At 50.7% G+C, this 19,794-nt stretch overlaps 2 protein-coding genes across 3 annotated transcripts; both read right to left on the reverse strand.

Annotated features, from left to right (window-relative positions):
• Positions 1–632: 632 nt before the first annotated feature.
• Positions 633–6,578, reverse strand: Irf9 (interferon regulatory factor 9). Of its 2 annotated transcripts, none has more exons than XM_013124894.3 (9): positions 6,128–6,578; positions 5,190–5,370; positions 4,711–4,894; positions 4,472–4,548; positions 4,248–4,350; positions 4,081–4,152; positions 2,361–2,702; positions 1,327–1,442; positions 633–1,198 (listed from the first exon to the last, which is right to left on the reverse strand). In XM_013124894.3, the coding sequence occupies exons 2-9, from the start codon at positions 5,367–5,369 to the stop codon at positions 1,088–1,090; spliced, it is 1,185 nt and encodes a 394-aa protein (XP_012980348.1). In that variant the 5' UTR covers position 5,370; positions 6,128–6,578; the 3' UTR covers positions 633–1,087. The 2 variants fall into 2 exon arrangements, with proteins under 2 accessions (XP_012980348.1, XP_012980349.1); XM_013124895.3 differs by having other exon boundaries at positions 6,003–6,138.
• Positions 6,579–6,710: 132 nt separating this feature from the next.
• Positions 6,711–19,743, reverse strand: Rnf31 (ring finger protein 31). Its single transcript, XM_040740718.1, has 21 exons — positions 19,416–19,743; positions 19,173–19,319; positions 18,872–19,027; positions 18,623–18,682; positions 18,454–18,523; positions 17,309–17,486; positions 16,452–16,830; positions 16,003–16,290; positions 15,348–15,596; positions 15,071–15,256; positions 14,752–14,958; positions 12,211–12,384; positions 12,033–12,131; positions 11,862–11,951; positions 9,413–9,527; positions 9,184–9,302; positions 8,827–8,940; positions 8,623–8,680; positions 7,684–7,780; positions 6,953–7,121; positions 6,711–6,848 (listed from the first exon to the last, which is right to left on the reverse strand). The coding sequence occupies exons 1-21, from the start codon at positions 19,602–19,604 to the stop codon at positions 6,795–6,797; spliced, it is 3,198 nt and encodes a 1,065-aa protein (XP_040596652.1). The 5' UTR covers positions 19,605–19,743; the 3' UTR covers positions 6,711–6,794.
• Between the last annotated feature and the right edge of the window lie 51 nt (positions 19,744–19,794).

A 19,794-nucleotide genomic window follows, 5' to 3' on the forward strand; every position in this document is an offset into this window, starting at 1 on the left:
ACACAACTTGCCCAACAAGTTCACACCTCCTAACCATTCCCAAACAGTTCCACTGAGGACCAATTATTCAATATATGTGTGCCAGGCGGTGGTGGCGGCTGTGGCACACGCCTTTAATCCCAGCACTTAGGAGGCAGAGGCTAGCCTCAAAAGCCTGATCTACAAAGAGTTCCAGGACAGCCTAGGCTACACAAAGAAACCCTGCCTTGGGGGGGGGGTTTCCAATGTATGAGAACACAGAGGCTATTCTCATTTGAACCACCAGTGGCTACAGTGCCATTTGCTCTTAAGAGACTGACTCCCAATCCTTTCCCCAGTTTGGTTGTCTGAACCTTGGATGGGGGCCCCTGGCCTTGGAAGTACTATGTCAAGTCTGAAAAACAAAATAGAAGGGTCATGGATGGTCTATGTCTGTAACCCCAGCACTTACGAGGCTGCGGCAGGAGAATGACCATGTGTTTGAGATTAGTCTTGAAGCCAGATGGCATTCCAGCTAGTCCTTCTGGCAGAGGAAAGCAAAAGAACCTGGAGGTGTCATCAGGAAGAGAACCCAGCTACTAGATACCACTTCTGTATCTTTACAATTCCCCTGTAACCCCTGGTACCTCCTCCCAACATATCACATACCCATCTATCTTTTAAAAAGCTTTTATTTATTTGTTGGAGACAGGGTCATAATGTCACCAAGGTTGGCCTTGAATTCACTCTTCCTGCCTCTTCCCCACAGGTGCCAAGGTTACAGGTGTGCCCTACCCCACCCAGTTAAATTTTATTTTGAATTCTAGGAAGGAAACATAAAGTGCTTGGATTTAGAGTTAGGGGTTGGAAAGAGAGCAAAATTCCTTCTGATATCACACCACTTGGATCTTTCCAATTCCTTAGAGATGAAAGAGGGTGTATCTACAAAAAGTAAATAAAAGTCATTCAGTCTGTCTCCCAAGTGCTGAGATTACAAATATTTACCAAGAGGCTCTCAAAATAGTTATTTTAAGGATAAAAAGACCCTGCCCTTCCAGCCATGTTGTATAACCCACAGCGACATTTAACACAAAGCAGGCAGACCAATGGTGTGGAGAACAAGTCTATTTCAGAGTGGTAAAGTGGCAGATGGGTGTTCTGGGTTCTGTACCAGGAACCAAGCGGCTTTCTGCTCCTCTGGAATCTTCTCCAGTAAATCCCGGGCAAAGGCCTGCTCCATCTGTACCAGAAAAAATGAGGAACAGGCCTCATAAGCATCAGGGACAGTCATATCCCATAGCTCTTTCCCCTTAGGAACAGTTCTTCTGCAACCAATCAACATCGATCTGGTCTTGGAATGGAGCTCACCTGCACTGTGATAAGATTCTCCTGGGTATGGTTAGAGTCAGGCCTCTCCTCCCAGAAATGCAATGTTGCCTGGAACTTGGGTGGGGGGCCCTGGCCCTGGAAGTACTGGGCCAAGTCTGAAAGAAAAAGGACAAAGGGTTGGAAGAGAGAAGAGGGAGGGCAGGCATGGCAGTCTGGCCAGGCATGGTGGTGTACGCCTATAACCCCAGCACTCAGGCTGGGGCAGCAGAGTTGCCATGAATTTGAAGTAGCCTGGTGTACTCAGGGAGTTCCAGGCCACCAGGAGCGATGTAAGGACTTGGTTCAAAAACAGAAACTAACAACATAGAGGGCCATGAGTAAAGTGGAGTTGTCTGGGAAGCCAGATGCAGATACAGTTGGGAACGGGGTGACAAGGACGCCAAGGCTAGCAGAGCTGTGACTTAGAGATGCTAGGAACTAAGCTGTCTCCGAATGCAGTAGGAAGGGTGCCTTGGGGTCCTCAGAAGCAGCAGCCCTGGCTACCAACCCTTTGTTGTTTGCTTATACCTAACACTAGGCACCACGAACCCTGGGACACCTACACTCTATCCCCCAAGATCCTCACTCTGCTCCTGTCTATGTTCCCATTCAGAGGCTCAACTAGAATTTCCAGGGTGGACAGAAGGACCGTCTTAGGAGATCCCTGCAGCATGGCAGAGATGGGGGTGTGTGTGGCAAGAGTGTAAGATGTCTTGACCCTTCCACAAACGGAGTTGTGTGTTCCAGTGTGTGTGGAGACGGTCACAGGCTTAAATCTGTGGTAACTCGTTTGTACAGTGCTCCCCAGATGTGTCACCCCTGTGCTGAACCCCAGCTGAACCTCGTCTACCATGACCTTGGCTAGGGAAATGCTGCCAGAGCTGAAGCTATGGCCACACGTAACGGGCGTCACACAAGGGCGGGTGCCATGCCCAGGCTGCAGTGACAACCCAGGGTAGCGGGGAACTCAGGTCAGGCCCAGGGGACAATGACACAGGGGTAGGTGCCGAGGTGCCCAGCTAGGAAGCCCTTACCTCTAGAGAAGCAGGAGGTACTGAAGAGCTCCACACACTTATTGCTGGGCAGCAGATGTGGACCGGGCCCAGGCGGGGCCTCAGGTGCATTCCAGGAGACGGGGATGGGACAAAGGCGCTGAACAAAGAGGCCTCTGGAGTTGCTGGCCACCAGGATGCCTCTCTCGAGCTGACTCAGCAGGTGCTGGATAGGCTCCAGTGGATCAGGCTTAGGAAACACCACCTGTAGCATGCTGCTCTCCAAGACCGAGGGCTCAGCCACGAGGCGACAGTCTAGGCTCTGCACCTTGGTCTCGCCCACCACACGCCCACTGTAGATGAAGGTGAGCAGCAGCGAGTAGTCTGGGAACAGAAAAGCCTATCTGTACTAGTGTAGGAGGAGCTTGAAGGCTAGTAAGAGGCCGTTTTCTCACGGTGCTCTCGATAGACACAAAGTTTTAGAAAAAACAAGTGATCCAGTGTCCCCATTTTGTGTGTGGGAAAACTGAACCCAGGGCAGGAATCCAAGCAAGCACTGGGAAAGGCAAGGTTGCTGGGCTGAGGCAGCTCCTTCTGAGTTAGAGAAGGCATCTTTGGCTCAGCTGAAATAATGGCTGCCTAGCATGCACAAACCGCCAGCACTGCAGTAAACCCCGGGCTGGTGGCACACATCTGTAAGCCCGGCACACATCTGTAAGCCCGGCACTCAGGAGGATCAGGGATCCAGATCATCTTGAGCTACAAAGTGAGTCTGAGGTCAGACTGGGCAATATGAGACTGTCTTTTAAAAAAAGCAAGGAGGGCCAGGCGGTGGTGGTACACACCTTTAATCCCAGCGCTCGGGAGGCAGAGGCAGGCAGATCTCTCTGACTTTGAAACCAGCCTGGTCTACAAGAGTTAGTTCCAGGACAGCCTCCAAAGCCACAGAGAAACCCTGTCTTGAGGAAAAAAAAAAAAAGATAAGAAAAGAAAAAGGGAAAGGTGCCTCCTCCTTCATGTGTGCACAGGGTTGGCAAAAGTCCCTGTGTTCCGGGGCCACGCCTGTCAGAGCTGAAGGCTCATGGCTGTGCAGTTTATGAGGAGGTCTCAGAGACTGGATTTTTCTGGACAATAAAGAAATAAACTGGGGGCTGGAGAGATGGCTCAGAGGTTAAGACCACTGACTGTTCTTCCACGGGTCCTGAGTTCATTTCCCAGCAACCACATGGTGGCTCACAACCATCCGTAATGAGATCTGGTGCCCTCTTCTGACCTGCATGGATACATGCAGACAGAACGCTGTATACATGATAAATAAATCTTAAAAAAAGAAAGAAAGAAAGAAAAAGAAACATCTCACTAGGTGGCGGTGTTGCCACACACCATTACTCCCAGCACTTGGGAGGCAGAAGCAGGTGGATCTTTGAGTTTGAGAGGCCAGCCTGGTCTACACATAGAGTTCCAGGACAGCCAGGGATACAAGAGAAACTCTGTCTCAAAAAACAAAATGTAAACACAATAACAAAAAAGAAAAAAGAAAAAGAAATAAATGTCATAGTGCGGCTGTTCAAGGAAGAGCATGGAAGGTGTTTTTTACTCCTGGGGAAGGGAGAAGCAGCCACATGGATACAGTACACAAGTGTTGTCTCTGGGCTAAAGTGGGCCCAGTCTGTGGTGAGCCCTAGCTGAGCAGACAATGCGGCAAGGTCAGGGGAAGCAGACCTGAGGAAGGGAGCGGGGAAGGGCCAGAGCGGCCAGGCACCTGAGTTGAGAGGCAGTGGGTTCTCCATGAACACCGGGTCCTCTGGGATGCAGGCTTCGCTTGTGCTAGCACCTGGAGGGGAGGCAAAGGCACTGGTCACTCAGAGTGGGACCAAAGGGCCCGGAACACAAGGTGCAACAGAGGCACAAAGGCAGGAGAAACTGTACCTTCCTCCGGCTCGGGGCTGCTGCTGCTGCTGTAGCCGCTGCTGCTGCCGCCACTGCTGGCACAGTCTGAGAGGCTTGTAACCCCGCTGGTCTTCCCGCTCTCCTACAGACACATCTGTCACTGGCATGCCTCTTCCTTTGATCATCCCCTCCCCAGCACTCACTCTGTCCAGAGTCTTGCAGACAGGGAGATCTGGGTGTCAAGCTCTTGGTGCCTTCCTTACCTTGTCGCTCTCTTCCCTCTCCGGTGACATGGCACTGCTGGATCGCTTGGACGGTGACTTCTGGCTTCTTGGTTGGGCTGTGGAGATGTTGCAGAGAAAGATGGTGGGGAGGAGCCAAAGCGACAAACAGCGGGGCAGGACTGGGGAGCCCAGGAAGGCCTGCCAGACTGCAGAAGGCTTATCCTCCTCCTCTATGTCAAGCCGCTCATTCTATGGGCGGCTGGGCAGGGACCACTCACCAGGGAGGGTTCCTGGTGGCAGTATCCGATATACTTTGTAGGGTTCAGCAACATCCATACGGCCTCTCTCAGGAACCTCTTCAAATTCAGGACTTTTGTTGAGGGCACAGCGCAGGCGAGTCTTCCAGACAGCAGGGGCTCCTATGTCCTCATCCTTGTGCTTTTTCTTAAACAGTGCCCAAGCCTGGTAAGACATTAAGTGAAGACAGACAAAGTATTACACACTCCACATGTCCCTCCAAATGGCTGACTGCACAGGTACGTGGCCTTGAGTCTAGATGGGCCCGCGTGGGGTTTGTACTCTGTTCTTGCCAGATGAAACCCTCAGTAATTTACTGTAGCTCTGTAAATGATACAGCTGATTCTGCTTTCTAGTAGTATTCCCTTTATCCAAACCCAGACAGACAAAAGCACTAGGCTATAAACACATCAGTGCAGACAGCATCCTTTGGGGGGATGGTGGCTTCAGGCCCTCTCACCTTGAATATGGCAGCATCCTGATCCTTCCGGAAGTCTTGCTTGCCTGCATGCTTCCAGGGAATCCGGAACATCGTCTTGGCTGTGTCATCCCAGCACACCCCTGGGAACTGCCCGCTCTCCACTTGTTGTATTATCCAGCTCCGCAGCTTCCGGGTGCAGCGTGCTTTGCCGGAGGCCATCCTAGGAAGAAAAGCAGGACACACACAACTACTTGTATGACTTGAGACAGGCTCTCACCAAGTCATTCTGGCTGGCCTGGGACTAACTATACAGACCAAGCTGGACCTAAACACAGAGATCCACCTGCCTTTGAAGTGCTGGGGTCAAAGGTGTATGCCATCATGCCCAGGAAGAATCAACAATTTGGGAGTAATGGCTAACCTTTGGTCACTGGGGCCAGCTGCCTGCAACAGCCCTTCCCAGTTCTTTTCTCTCTCAAAACATGCTGAGGTAGAAACTATTTCTTTTTGATATTCCAAGTTAGCACACCTGGTAGAAAACGTTGGTCTTAATGTTGAGGTGTTTTTGAAATGTTATTATTTGGGAGGATTCCCTTAATGACCTGGTCCGAGTAGTGACACACTGTAGATCCCAAGCATCCAGAAGCAACAGTTTTTAAGGCATCCCCCCAATCTACTTACCCCTTTGCCCCCATCCCTTCTCCTATGCTAGAGGGGTAGGTGGGACAGATATCTGGGGGAAAGGGAGGGGTTAAGCAGTAGGCAGGGCCAGAGGCAAGAAAACAAAGGTCAACCGAGGCTGAGCAAATGGCCTAACTCCCGTCCTGTCTACAGCTCTAGGATCAGCCTCACCAGGCCACTCGTTTCCTGGTTCACAAGCCTTCTGGTCCGACTCTCCCTCCGGCACAGGGCCTGGGAGCCCTTGCCATCCTCGTCTCAATCCCTTCCAGCTGATTTCCCTCCAGAGCTGCTCTTACCTGAGCGACCGAGGATATCACAGGCTCAGCTTGTGCTAGGCTAGGCTTCTGCTCTCTCCTCCCCTTTCTACAGTCCCCACCCTAAGTTTCAGTTCTCCTCCGGGGAGGTGGTTTCCTAGAAATCACGTGGTCTGAGCTGCAGGGCCAGCAGGCACCACCAGGGGGAAGCAGAGTCTGAGGTGTCAGCAACAGAGCAGGCCCCTGGGCCTGGTGGCTTTGGTCAGTCCCCTCCTTCCTCCCACGATGACTCCCTGGGGCCTCTCAGGAAGGCCAGTCTCTGGATTTGACCTGGAGGCTCATTTGTGCTCCCCAAGTGTCTGCTTGTTATATTTGAGGTGTTTCACACAGCGGCTGGGTTAGGTGGGGTGAAAAAAGGAAGCAGAGAAGCCCACACCAGGTGGTTAGACGTGGAGTCTCTCTTGTCCATCCATCCAACGGCATTTCATTTCTCACTGGCCAGGAGGAGTGGTTGGGTGGCAGGCTGCAGAGGGAGGGCCCTTTCAACAAGATTCTGTTCGCCTATCCCTCCCTTTCCCTAAGGCCCCAAGATGGTGAGGCCAGGAAGAAGGACCACCAAGAAGCCTAGGCCATAAGATGCCTCTTTATTGGTGCCGGAGCTGTTGCTGAGGGCAGGGTGGTGAAGCCTCATCAGGACCCTTGCCCTCAGCTACTTCCTCCTGCGGGCGATACTCTGTCCCAAGGGTACCTCTTCTGTCAGCTTCTGCAAAGAGAGGTGACGACACTGAAAACCTGGAGTGGAGAAATGGGCTGCGACAGATGATTCTGGAAGACAAGGACAGAGTAAAGCTGGGTCGGCAGCATTACCTGTAACAATCGGGCCTGATAGGCAGGAAGATCCTCTCCATCCATTGGCTGGGGATGTACATGTAGGTAGCGGACAGTGGCCGTCTCCAGCTCCTCCACTTCGTACAGCGTTGCTGGGTCCAACGAATGGGCATTGATGAGGCTCACGAGATACTCTTTGTAGTGTGCCCTGGGGAAATGAGGGGCAGGACATTTACTCTTCTGCTTAATATCACCTGCGTAGGCTTAACTCTTCGTTGGGCATTGGGATTTTTCCTTTTTTTAAACTGTGTGTTATGTTGTATGAACCCATACCCATACTCATGTCACAGGGAACATGCAGGTCAGAGGACAACTTGTGAGTTGGTTTTCTCCTTTCGCCATGTGGGTTTGAGGGGTAGAACTTTGGTCCCCATGGTTGGCACTAAGCAACTTTACCCACACACAGCTGTCTCAACAGACCACAGTAGGATTTTGTTTGTTTTTGTTTTTTGAGATGAGGTTTGTGTGTCACAGCCTTGGCTGTCCCGGACACATTGAGAGTCTTACATGAACAAGGCTACTTGCAGGCAGTGTCAACCAGTATGTCTACACTGCCTGCTGCTACCCATCCACACCCTTGACCAGTGGGTCCTCTCCCTCCCTCCCTCCTACTCTCTGAAGGATCAACTGGCCCCAGAAACCCCATCTTACTACCTGGGCAACCTAGCCCTCCTCCCAATGCCATGCTCCATGCTCTGGCAGGCACTCACTGACAGAGGCCGGCATAGCCAGGTGGAGTTTCCTTGCCACAAGCTTCATCCCTGAACCCACTGGGAACCTCTTTCTGTTCCATCACTCGGCAGCCACCTAAGAGGAAGAAAGGAAGGGGTACATGTTGGGAGGGAGCCTCTGAGCCCAGGAAGCCCTGCTTGTCAGTAGTGGTCGTGTCACACTTTGGAGAAAGGCTCAGAGGCACGGTGACTTAGGAACGGGTAGAGGCCAGGCGCCCCACTTCTCACCAAAGTGATTTATGACTGGCAATCACATGCTCTTTTCTGGGGGTGGGGGCAGGGTCTCGGTCTCACTATGCAGCTTTAGCTGGCCTGTCCAATCCTCTTAACACTGCTCTCCTGGTTGTTATTTAGCTCCTACACAGCCAACTTATTCTCTGGAGGTCTTGTTTGTCTTTCCAGACAGGGTTTCTCTGTGTAGTCCTGGTTGTCCTGAAACTCTGTACACCAGGCTGGCCTTGAACTCACAAAGATCCACCTGCCTCTGCCTGCTGAATGTTGGGATTAAATGCGTACGCCCCCACAGCCCAGCTCTCTGGAGGTCTTACTCTGCCTAGAAGGTGAGTAGGGTAGGTCAGAACCTTCCTCAACATCGTTTATTCCCCAAATAGAACCTAAAACAGTAGCCTAAAACAGCTAGCAGGTATCATTAATTACTCAGTTAATTAGCAAATCCTAACCATTAGAGAGCATGAGAAGAGACTAATAAGGGCTATGTGCTTTAATGATACTTTATAACACAGCTTAGCCACTGGGTAGATATTACCTTCACTTCCCACACAGGAAGAAACAAGACATGGAGAAGTTAACTACCTTGCCAAAGGGCACACAAGTGACCCCAGATCCAAGCGTCCCTCTTTACCCACCACAATGTGAGCCCAGCATTCCATCTCCACATGAGAGGTTTGTGACACTTACCTCCAGGGACTGCCCGGGTCCCGGCTGGAGGCTCCGTATTAAACATGACATTATTGTCCTAGGGAGAAGTAGAGACATATGGGCATTACTTTCCTTGATCAGCTACTGCCCCATTTCCTAGCATTCAGTCTTTTCCATTCTTGCTCATCCTATACCGTCTCCTTCTAGTAATCTACACACCCAGCCAGGCTGGCCACCTCTGACCTGCAACAGTTTCTGGAGCCGAACAGCAGTCCAATCCCGTAGGTAGAAGAGGCAGTCTCGAGGGTGGTGGCCATGCAGGGACTTTTTCACCCTGCAATTAGGGTCTGGACATTTCTGGTAAAACCCGAATAGGAAAAGGAAGTTGGAAACTGTTGGGGTCCTGGACTCTCAAGAACCCCTGGACAAGGTGGGGTATAGGAGAGGAGATGGTGACATTAAGGGGGAAGCACACAAAGGGGGAAGAGGACAGAGAGAGAGGCTTTCTATCCTGCTGACCATTTCCTTTCCCCCGGTTCCTGCCCCTCAAACCCAACACAGCTGCCGCTCTCCTCTCCGTCCCACACTCCCTGAACTCACGTTCTTGGCGTAAAAGGTATTGTAGCAGCCACTGCAAAACTGGTGACGACACTGGGTGCAGTGGAAATGCATGCAGCCCCCTCGGGCCAGTGCATACGAGAACTTGCACTTGGGGCAGTCTGTAAGGGACAGCAGCTCAGGGTGAGGGCAGCCCTGTAAGCCAGGCCCTCAAGAAGGAAGCCTCTGCTGGTAAGACTATCGGCAGACAAGCTAAATGGAGTAGCCTTACCAATGCCGTTTTCCTGAAGATACATGGCCAGGCCTTGAGCCTGGTATTCTGGGTCATTGGTGCGTTTCCAGTTCTGGAAGTCCTCACAGCTCCGTCCTCTGTGCTGCTCCTCCCACTGCCAGAAGGAAAGCAGGCTGTGCATGGAAGCTCTACCCCACTCCTAGTCTGTCCTGTTGGTCCGACTACTCACACCCAGTGGTCCCAACTTACACTACTGCTATCTACCATCCTCCAGTTCCTAGGATTGAAGGGCCACTGGTCTTCATTTCCCCAGTCTCTACACATTCGTCCATCCAAACCCCACTTCTTTGTTGCTGCTGCTACCACCTCGCTCCAGGTAAGGTCGAGCCCTGCTTTAAATACTCGCTTGGTCACTGCACTCGGCTTCCTCCGCCCCATTCCTCACTGTGAAGCAGACGTCAGGAGCTTCTGAGGGCCAGCAGCGTGCTAGCAGTGAGGTGTGGTAGGGACACAGGCTTCCAATAATTTTCATTTAATGATAGTGTCACTTTGTGCTTGGTCCCAAATGGAAGCCACACATCTGTATTACTTGGCTTCAAGGGCTGCCCTCTGCTGGCAGCTGGCTCCACCCACCCACTGCCAATCTCACTACTGCTCAGGGCTCCCACTCTTCTTTTTCCTTTTTTTTTTTTTTTGGTTTTACAAGACAGGGTTTCTCTGTATTGTTTTGGAGGCTGTCGGTCCAGCCTGGCCTTGAACTCACAGAGATCCACCTGCCTCTGCCTCCAGAGTGCTGGGATTAAAGGCGTGCGCCACCACCGCCTGGCCTCTTTTTCCTTTCTGATTTTGGCCTTTCTATGGATTGTTGTTCTTTTCTTTTTAAATCATTTATTTAACTTTATGTTATGTGCAATGGTGTGATGGTGTCAAATCCCCTGGAACTGGAGTTACAGACAGTTGGAGTTGCCATGTGGGTGCTGGGAATTGAACCCTGGTCTTCTTAACCACTGAGCCATCTCTCCAGCCCCTGGATTATTGTTCTTGCCCCAAATACTTTCTGCATGGCTGGCTTCTTAACTTCTAGGCCTGTGCTTGAACAATTCTGAGTGGGAATGGCTGGGTGTGGTGGCACACATCTGTGGTCTCAGCACTCCCGAGGCTTAGCCAGGACTGCAGCAAATTTAGGCCAGTCTTGTCTCAGAAAACCAAAAATAAAGGAAAAGGAAGAGCTTGTCTGACTTCTTCATCTTCAGGGAAGGTGGGCTGCTCTTCTCAGCTTAGGTTCAACTCATCTCGACAGAACTCTGGCCCGTGTGTAATCATACCCAATCTCTTCCCTTCCTTACTTCCTTCTCTCTGCCTTCTGTTCTCTGTGCATGTGTGCACATGCCGAGGCTGGGGATAAGGCCCCGCATCGCTCCTCTTTGAGACAGGGGGTCTTACTGGCTAGGAACTCAAACAGGATACGGTGACTGCCAGTGGCCCAGAGATCTACCTGTCAACAGTGTGTCCTGGGTCACCCCCGCGCCCACCAGTGCAGGCATTACAAGGGTCTACCACCAGACTCTGCCTTACATTTTTCTTTTAAGAACTAATTAATGATTTAGTGTTTGTGGGGTCAGAGGAAAGCTAGTAGAAGTCAGTTTTCTCCTTCAACTGCATGGGTCCTGGGGCTAGAACTCCGGATGTCCGGACTGGTAGCAATAGCTTAACTCACTAAGCCAACTCACCGGCTCTAACCCAGGTTTCAAATCTTTTGTTTTTCAAGACAAGGTTTGACTATATAACAGCCTTGGCTGTCCTGGAACTAGTTCTGTAGATCAGGCTGGCCTCAAACTCACAGAGATCCCTCTGTTTCTGCCTCCTGAGTGCTGGGATTAAAGGCATGTGCTGCCACTGCCTGACAAAAAATTTAATTCATTCTGCTTATTGTGTATGGGTGCTCTGACTGCGTGAGTATCTGTTCATTTGTATGCCTGGTGCTTAAGAAAGCCAAAAGAGGGTATGAGATCTGGAACTGGAGTTACAGAGAGGTGTGAGCTTCCATGAGGGTGCTAGGAACTGAACTCAGGTCCTCTGGAAGAGCAGCCAGGACTTCTTTTTTGTGTGTGTGGTTTTTCAAGAAAGGTTTCCTCTATATTGTTTTGGAGCCTATCCTGGAACTTGCTCTGTAGACCAGGCTGGCCTCGAACTCACAGAGAACCACCTGCCTCTGCCTCCCGAGTGCTGGGATTAAAGGCGTGCGCCACCAACGCCTGGCCAGCCAGGACTCTTTTAATTGCTGAGCCATCTCTGAAGGTGCTGGGGGGTGCACCCAGGTCCTCATACTTACGTCAGGCACTTTATTGACTGCATTATCTCCCTAGGTTCCTAGTAAGCCCTTTAAGCTTAAACAGCATGGCTGTTTTGTTTCCAATACATCCCCCGAATCTAATAAGAACCTGGCAATAACTTAGTCAACATTTGTGAAGGGATGCGTGTGACTCACCTGGCGCTTGCAGCGCACACAGAAGGTCTGGTGACACTGGGGACACGTCGCCTCCAGTTGTTCACGTTCATATATGAAGCCAAAGGAACACTGTGAGTGAAAAGCATCAGGTTGTCCACTGACCGGTACCATCCCCATCCTCCAGGCAGTTCCTTTTGCAAGGCCACTTACCTGGGCACACCATAAGAACTTCGGGTCTCGCATGAGCACACCCTCGGTCAGCTTCTTATGAAACAGGGCATATGCATCTGGCTCTAGGCTTTCTCTGAGCTGGGGACAAGATACAGATGTGGTGGATGGGCAGAAACTTGCTCAGAGCCTAGTCCACTTAACACAGCAGTTGTGGTACCTGGATGTCAAGGGTGGAGAAGTAGCTAAGCAACTGTGTGTCATCGGTAAGGTCAGGGCGGCCACAGGCTGGGCACACCATATCTGTGATGTGCTTTTCCTTCAGGGCAATGGTGAAGTGCTGGCGGAAGCAGTCGGGACATATGGTGCACTCACAGGAAATCAGGGCCTGCATCTACAGTGGGAGGGAAGAAGAGGAAAAGTGGAGCCTGCTGTCATCCCTGAGATACACTGAAAAGCTCAGGTCTACTTAAATGGGCAAGGGCAGCCAGCCAGCTCAAGTGCCTAGAGGGCCTAGGCAGGTAACCCACATTTGAAGACAGCTGGAAGGAGGGCAGCAGACAATGGTGAACCCTAAAGCAAGTATACCTCTAAATGGCACTTACATTTAATTAAAAGCCAAAGACCACAGTACAGAGATGGACAATAAATTAGGGGATTGTAGGAGATCAAAATGATGGTTAGGTGACTACCACTACAGACACACAAAGGTGCTTCTTTTATGGCATGAAACATTGTGTATCTTTGTTTCTTCTGGATGCAGGTTCCTGTGATTTAACCTTTGTTAGCTTCTGACTTCCAACCCTCTGAAGGCTGGGATTACAAGCATATGCTACCACACATGCAGCACTCTGTATCTTGATCACACATCTGAGATAAATTGCAGAGCTGACACAGATGAACTGGGGATGCAGCTCAGCTGCCAAAGTGCTTTCCTAGCATATACAAAGCCTTGGGTTCAATACCCGTGCTGCATCAGCCAGGCCTAAAGGTACACACCTGTAATCACAGTGCTCAGGAGGTGAGGAGGATCAGGAGGTCAAGGTTATCCTTGGGTGTATAGTAACTCTGAGGCCAGCCTGGGCTATACAGAAAACAAAGCACTCTCCCACATGCAAACAAACAAGAACCACACTACAGTTAATACTGCCTGTGTACTTCAGTCTTGATGATATACAATAATTACATGTCACCACTGGGGTGGGTGGGTAGAGTCCACAGAATTCCCTATATTAGCTTTGCAACTTTCTATGTATATAACAAACAAAAAAACAAACACAACACATGAATCCAAACTAAGACACCATATTCACCCGAAGAACTGCCACCTTTGACCTAGATCAAGTGGAGCTCAGAATATGATAAAGACCTGTTTCTAGCCGGGCGTTGGTGGCACACGCCTTTAATCCCAGCACTCGGGAGGCAGAGGCAGGTGGATCTCTGTAAGTTCGAGGCCAGCCTGGTCTACAAGAGCTAGTTCCAGGACAGCCTCCAAAGCCACAGACAAACCCTGTCTCAAAAAATCAAAAAAAAAAAAAAAAAAAAAAAAAAAAAAAGACCTGTTTCTATCACCTAGAAATGGTGACATCAATGACTTACTATACTGGGTACAAAGCATGCATGGAGGCCTGGGTTTAACCCCCAGTGCTTCCTAAAAGTGGATGTGATGACATGTGCCTGTAATCCTAGCGCTCAGCTCATCTAAAGTTAGCTCTAACCACATAGCGATTGCGTGCATGAGACCCCTGCCCAGATTAAGAACCATTGTGGGCTGCAGAAAAGGCTTAGCCAGCAAGAGTGTTTGGTGCTCTTCCAGAGGATCCTTTGTTCATTTCTCAGCACCGGATCTAAGTGATCTGAAATCTTTGATCCCATGGACACCCACATACAAGTGACATATACACAAATACAAAATAAGTAAAAATAAATCTTAAAATTATTGCTACTTTCTGTTGGTGTGACTGTTGTGGTTGTATTTTCAAATAACATTTACCTTATAGAGACACATACTGAAATACTTATAAATAGACCATGGCACTTGAGAACTGCTTCAAAATATCCCTCTGTATATGTAGAGGAATGACGATCAGGCATTGAGAGGAAAGGGATTTTGAGGCGAGAGGAGTAGGGAAGTTTAGTATATGATTTTTTTTAATACTAGCGTATGTTTGCTATAGTTGAGAACTTTTCATTTCTTTTTTTTTTTTTAAAAGACGGTCTCTTATGTAGCTCTGGCTAGCTTAGAACTCTGTGTAGAACAGAATGGACTCAAATTCACAGATGTGCTTGCCTCTGCCTCCTGAGAATTAGGCTTAAAGGTGTGCTCCATACACCTGACAAAATAGGAGTGCCTGAGGTAGGGCCGGGTCTTCTGGCCCTGGACGAGGATGAGGACACCCTAGTCTCTGTTTTTGGCTTCCTAGATATGAGCTTAGTGATTTTGTTGTCTCATTTTCTTACCTGATATGCCAGCAAAGGCCCAAAACAATGGAAACAACAGATGGAAAAACTAAAACCTCAAAAACTGTATGCCAAAATAAATGTTTTCTCTTTGTAAGTTGGGTATTTCAGGTATTTGTTGTAGTAAAAGAAAGCTAATACAGTGTTTGAAAGTCCCAACGTCTTTTAGATCCCTGCTGTTTCTTATCAGAAGGCTTCAGTGGTGTAAGGACAGAAGCAGAAGGCAAGGCCAACTAGGGCAAGGTGGCGGTCCACAGGAGCAGAGTCCTTCCAAGTCCAGGTAGAGCAGGGAAGAACTTACCCGGTTGCGGGGCAGGGCCCACCCGCACACAGCACATTCCTGGGCAAGCAATCGGCGAAGAAAGGCCCGGTCGTGGCTGTGCCTCACAGCCTCTACCACGTCCAACAACTCGTAGTTCCTAGGTGTCTCCTGCAGCAGTGACAGCGCCAGCTCTGCTCGGCCCCAACTGGGGAGTGTGTAGACTGCCAAAAGTCGTCTGACCAGGCTCTGCAATGTGAACCACGGAGGAGACAGAGTGGTTGTCAGACCCCTGAGACCTTCTCCCTCAATCTTCTTACCCTCTGCGTGGGACACCGGGTGCCTCGTCTACTCCCAGCACCTGTCTATCCAGCCCATCCCAGCAGGGAGTGGGCTCAGGGCCTTTGTCCCATAGGCGTTGATGGAAGGGCTCTAGACGCTGGCGCTGTAACTCAGTCAGAGCCCGTGCCACATCACCCCCATGCTGGAACAGCGCCTGTAGTGACCCTTCTTTCGGCCCGAAGCCCAGAGACTGGAGCTCCTGCACCTGCAATGGAAAGCAGGGAGACGTTAGGAGGGAAAAGCTAGCAAGCATGCTTTGGTGCCCCCAACCCCCCACACCTCCAGCATAATGGTACCTTCCTCCTCCTGGCACGCACACACTCCTCTACAGCCTCATCAAGGTTGCCATGACGATCAAGCCAGGCTTTCCGGGCTTCTTGACAGGAAAAGGCACCCAGCTCTGGATCCTGCTGTCCAGCTAGCTCAGCCACCATCTCCAGGACATAGGACAGCTCTGAACGCAGCCACTGCAAGGGCACCTCGGTGCCTGAGTATTGTAAAGCTGAGAAGATCTCTTCTGGACTGGCACCTGCAGATTCCCCTTCCTAAAGAACAGTTACACCCAGACAACAGCAGAGGAACATTAGAAGGGGGGGACTCTACCCACCCTTAGCCCAGTCGACAGTGGCTAAGCTGGGCCATACTAATCATCATGTGACCACTGCACAGAAGGGTAACTGGCTTCTTCAAAGTATTCAAGGTGAGGCAGTAACAGTAACAAGTCTTATAAAAATGCTAGCCAGGTGGTGGTGGTGGAGCACGCCTTTGATCCCAGCACTCGGGAGGCCAAGTCATCCTGGTCTACAGAGCAGTTTCAAGACAGTCAGGGCTGTTACACAGAGAAATCCTACCTCAAACAGCAACAACAACAAAAGAATGCTAACTAACAAGCTGGCATCTTTCTCCCAGAGCTCAACCCCATCTCATCCCAGGTCCAATCCTCAGCCTCACCTGGATCATGCTCACCAGCTGGCGACTTTCCATCCGCATCTTATCTTGGCGGTGCTTCTCTGGGTCTCCGCGGGAACCAGACGGGGAAGCACCGAGGCGTTGCGGGGAGCCAGACTTTGGAAGTTCCTTTTCCAAAGAGCCGGCTTGCGGCTGAAGGGCATGCTGCACTGGGATGAGGCTTCGGGTTCGGTTGCAAATAGCACAGACCCAGTCAGAGCCTGAGTTGCAAAAGGTGCAGTGATCACAGTACCACACTTCAGACTGGGCAGGCGAGAGCAAAATGTCCCCCTGATGGAAAGGTAGAGAGGATTAGCCTATTGATTGTGTGACTAAGGTTCATGACAGAAACACAGAGACTTTGGGAAGCCAAAGACAGGGGATATGAGAAAGAACAGCTTGAGGTTAACAGACACAAATATAAAGAGTCAGGAAAGCCAGGAACTGGTTACCTTAAGGGACTTGTGGCAAATACCAGTATCATGGGAATCTACCAGCAAGCTGGGAGGCTGGGCCAGCCGAGGACGCTCACACATGGCACACAGCACAGCTGCTGCCTCATTCTCAAAGGTACAGCTCTGGCAGGCCCACTGATCCCGTGCAGGCTCAGGTTCTAGGCCCCTGGTTCCTTGGGCACCCTCATTTCCCAGCACCTTACAGCTTCTGGGCTGACTACAGGCTGCACAGAGCACTGCCCAAGGCTCGTTAGGGGTGACACAGGTAGGACAGTGCCAGGGCAGACAAGCATTTGCAGTGTCAGGGGAAGAAAGAGAGCTATCTCCCAGAGCCAGGGAGGCTGAGTAGGGCCGTGGTTGGGATGAGGCAGGTAAACTGTAACAAAAGAAGACATGGTCAGCTGAGGTGGAAGTCAGTACCCGAGTCCCTCACCCCTGTGAATCTCACATTGTCTAGGTTATGACATGTAGTTCTGGCCTCTGTGATTGCTGGTCTGTCTAGAGTACTCTTATACCCACGTGATTCAATATTTAAATGATAGACTATAGGTAATTTCTTCCAGGTAGCATCTCTTAACATAGTACCTTAGTTTTATCATGCTAGACTGTTTATAACACAGAATGAGGGGACCTTTTAGACAAGACTGTATCCATCCACTACCTATCTGTGTATCACCGCAATCTGTCTATTGTGACTGCCACTTACTTAGTGTTTTTGTCTGTAAGTTCCTTGAGGGCTAGACTGGCTGTTCTCTATGAAACAGTCTTTAATGGAGAGCCCGGTATATAATAGACACTCTGGTAACCTTCTGTTCTCTTAATTTCACTCTCACTGAGAAAAGAAAGCCTCTGACCTAGAGTTTAGGCTGAGGGTCTGGTGGGTCCCAGGCAGGGTCTGGCGAAGGTGATGAGCACGAGATGGGTGTCCGTGGAATAAAAGGTCACAAGCTGGGCAAGAGGTCTGATTACAGGCTGGACAGTGCAGTGTGCCTGGGGCTGAACCACAGAGAAAACAGGGACAAGGGGTGGGCCCTGAAAAACACAATCAAAAGAGTAAAACTTCAAAAAGAAAACCCATATTCATACACCAGTAGATAAACGTACACTGCAGTCAAGACGTGGAATCACACTATGACCCTATCAACAGATGAATGAAGAGAACAGGCTACACTCAGTAAGTAGCAAGTTTATATCAGCACACATACACTGGAATATTAGTCTCAGAGAAGAAAATCTTGTTACTTGAAAGAAAATGGATGAAACTGGAGGATAACATATTGAGCAGAACAAGTCAGACATAGAAAGACAAATACCATCTTTATTAACCCCAGTCCCACCCCAAAATGTAGCACTGGCTGGCTTGTAACTCACTATGTAGACCAAGCTGGCCTCAAACTCACAGAGATCTGCCTGCCTCTGCTCCGAGTGCTAGGATCATGGAGTTAGGAATGACTGTGAACCACCATGTAGGTTCTGAGAATTGAATCTACGTTCTTTGCAAGAGCAACAGGTGCTCTTAACCACTAAGTCATCTTTCAAGCCCCCAGAGTAACTTCCTTAAAAAGACCAGGGTATGAAGCTGGAGAAATGGCTTAGCAGTTAAGATCAAGTACTGTTCTTGCAAAGGAGCCATGTTTGACTCCCAGAACTCATGTTGGGCAGCTCAGAACTGTCTACAACTCCAGCTCCAGGGACATCAGTAGCCTCTGGCTTCCATGGAAACCTGCACCCAAATGCACATATCCATACAACACACCATACTACCCTCCCACGCCACTCCCAAACTAAAAATCAGAATCAAAGGAGAAAAGACCAGGCTACACTTAAATCTATTATGGGCTAAAGCAAGTCACAAAACTGTTCTTTGCAACATCTGAACCCACGCAGGAGGGCGGGTAGACTTTACTCTTTGGAAATAAAATACAAATACAACAATATAAAGGACCTAAATTTGCATCAGGCTAATCTAATACTCTCTCCCCTACAAGACCAGCCATACCTGGGGCAGAGGGGAGGGGGCCAGGAACAATCTCTCTCAAAAGGGGGCGAAACTCTGAAAGCTGCAGCATCTGTGGGAGAAAGCAGAGAACGGACAAGCGTTTGTGGCACAGACCCCATAAACCCAGCCCCCTCCCTTTATTTAACAGCGCCCTTTCTGCCTCCTTTACATTGTCCTCAACGCTGTCTCTTAGCAGCTGGTCCAGTGCCTTCGGTCTCGGATGAGTGTCCTGCAAACAACATTGAAAAGAATTCCCACCTTGAGCAAAGTTCTCCTTGTAAGCTCCTTGTAGTAGAAGCTTCCAGAACGCGGCAGCAACTGAATTCATCAGCATGGAGGGGTCCAAAGGTCCATGAATTAGGCTGAGCTCCCAGTCTAGTACTTAAAGACCTTAGGATGGGTCAGAAGGTCGTCTTACCTGCAACAGCAAGCTGAGCTCCGTGCGAAGCAGCAGTACTTCTAGTGTGACTATGGCAACCTGGTATCCATCTGGCTCCTCCTGCCCTTCAGGGAAACTCAGTCCATCCGGGCGCTCCTCGGTGTAGCCATACAACCGCAGCACATCCCGGCCCCCCCTGCCACACATTCATAATGCGGTCACCACACAGCAGGCCTGCTAGGCAACAGAGCTGGTTCCCCACTCAGCACACCCTCAAGCCCCTTCTGGTCAGCCCCCCCAGCAATAGGTCCCCTTCTCCGATAACGCCCAAGGGTTTCACCTGCACGGCATCCACCGTGCTGCGAAAGACAGGGTTATTAAACTTCACGGAGCGCCAGTACCGAGGCCGCTGTGGGCTGAGGAGGTTACGACCATATTTTTCCAGGATGTTCAGGGCCGTGGACAGAGTGTTGAGGTAGTTTCGAGGCTAGGGGCAGTCAGAAAAGCAGAGTTAGGAAGCTAGCCCATCTGGCCTCTGAGCCTAGGTCCCCCTCCGTGGCGCGCCGGGCACACTTGGCCTCACCTCCCCAAAGGCGTTGCAGCGGACCAGGCGTCCGGCGTCCAGCTGCAGGTAGCGGGAGGCTGGTGGCAGAGAGGTGGCCAGAAGCGGCGTGAGCTGCTCCAGGGGAAACACCTGCGCGGAATCCTGCCTCAAGGCGCTCGCCAGCTCCTCGCGGGCCGCCAGAAAGGCTCGCTCCTCCTCTCCCGGCATCCCGAGACCGGAGGCAGGCTCAGCTTCGCTGTCCACCAGTGACGGGCGCGCGGCGGAGGGGCGCGCGGCGCCGCAGCAGCCGGGGTCACTCAAGCCACCGCCCCGCTCAGCCCGGGCCGCGGCCGGGGTTGCCGGGAACAGGAAGAACTGGCCAAGAGGGCGGGACTGCGGGCCGCGTTAGAGGAAGGGG

This window comes from Mesocricetus auratus, unplaced genomic scaffold (genome assembly GCF_017639785.1).
Source record: "Mesocricetus auratus isolate SY011 unplaced genomic scaffold, BCM_Maur_2.0 Super-Scaffold_100707, whole genome shotgun sequence".
Taxonomy (NCBI): domain Eukaryota; kingdom Metazoa; phylum Chordata; class Mammalia; order Rodentia; family Cricetidae; genus Mesocricetus; species Mesocricetus auratus.

Bases quoted from the DNA above. Each gene is read 5' to 3' on its own strand.
- Rnf31 (XM_040740718.1), bottom strand. From the start codon at position 19,604: ATGCCGGGAGAGGAGGAGCGAGCCTTTCTGGCGGCCCGCGAGGAGCTG. The intron at 14,959-15,070 runs GTGCTGGGAGTA...TTCACATTGCAG, and splicing joins GGGATGGGCTGGATAGACAG to AGCCTGGTCAGACGACTTTT. The intron at 9,528-11,861 runs GTGAGTCACACG...TCCTTCTGGCAG, and splicing joins GTGTGCGCTGCAAGCGCCAG to TGGGAGGAGCAGCACAGAGG.
- Irf9 (XM_013124894.3), bottom strand. From the start codon at position 5,369: ATGGCCTCCGGCAAAGCACGCTGCACCCGGAAGCTGCGGAGCTGGATA. The intron at 4,549-4,710 runs GTGAGTGGTCCC...ACATCTCCACAG, and splicing joins GCCACCAGGAACCCTCCCTG to CCCAACCAAGAAGCCAGAAG. The intron at 2,703-4,080 runs GTGCCTGGCCGC...TTCTGTTCCCAG, and splicing joins CCCACTGCCTCTCAACTCAG to ACTACTCGCTGCTGCTCACC.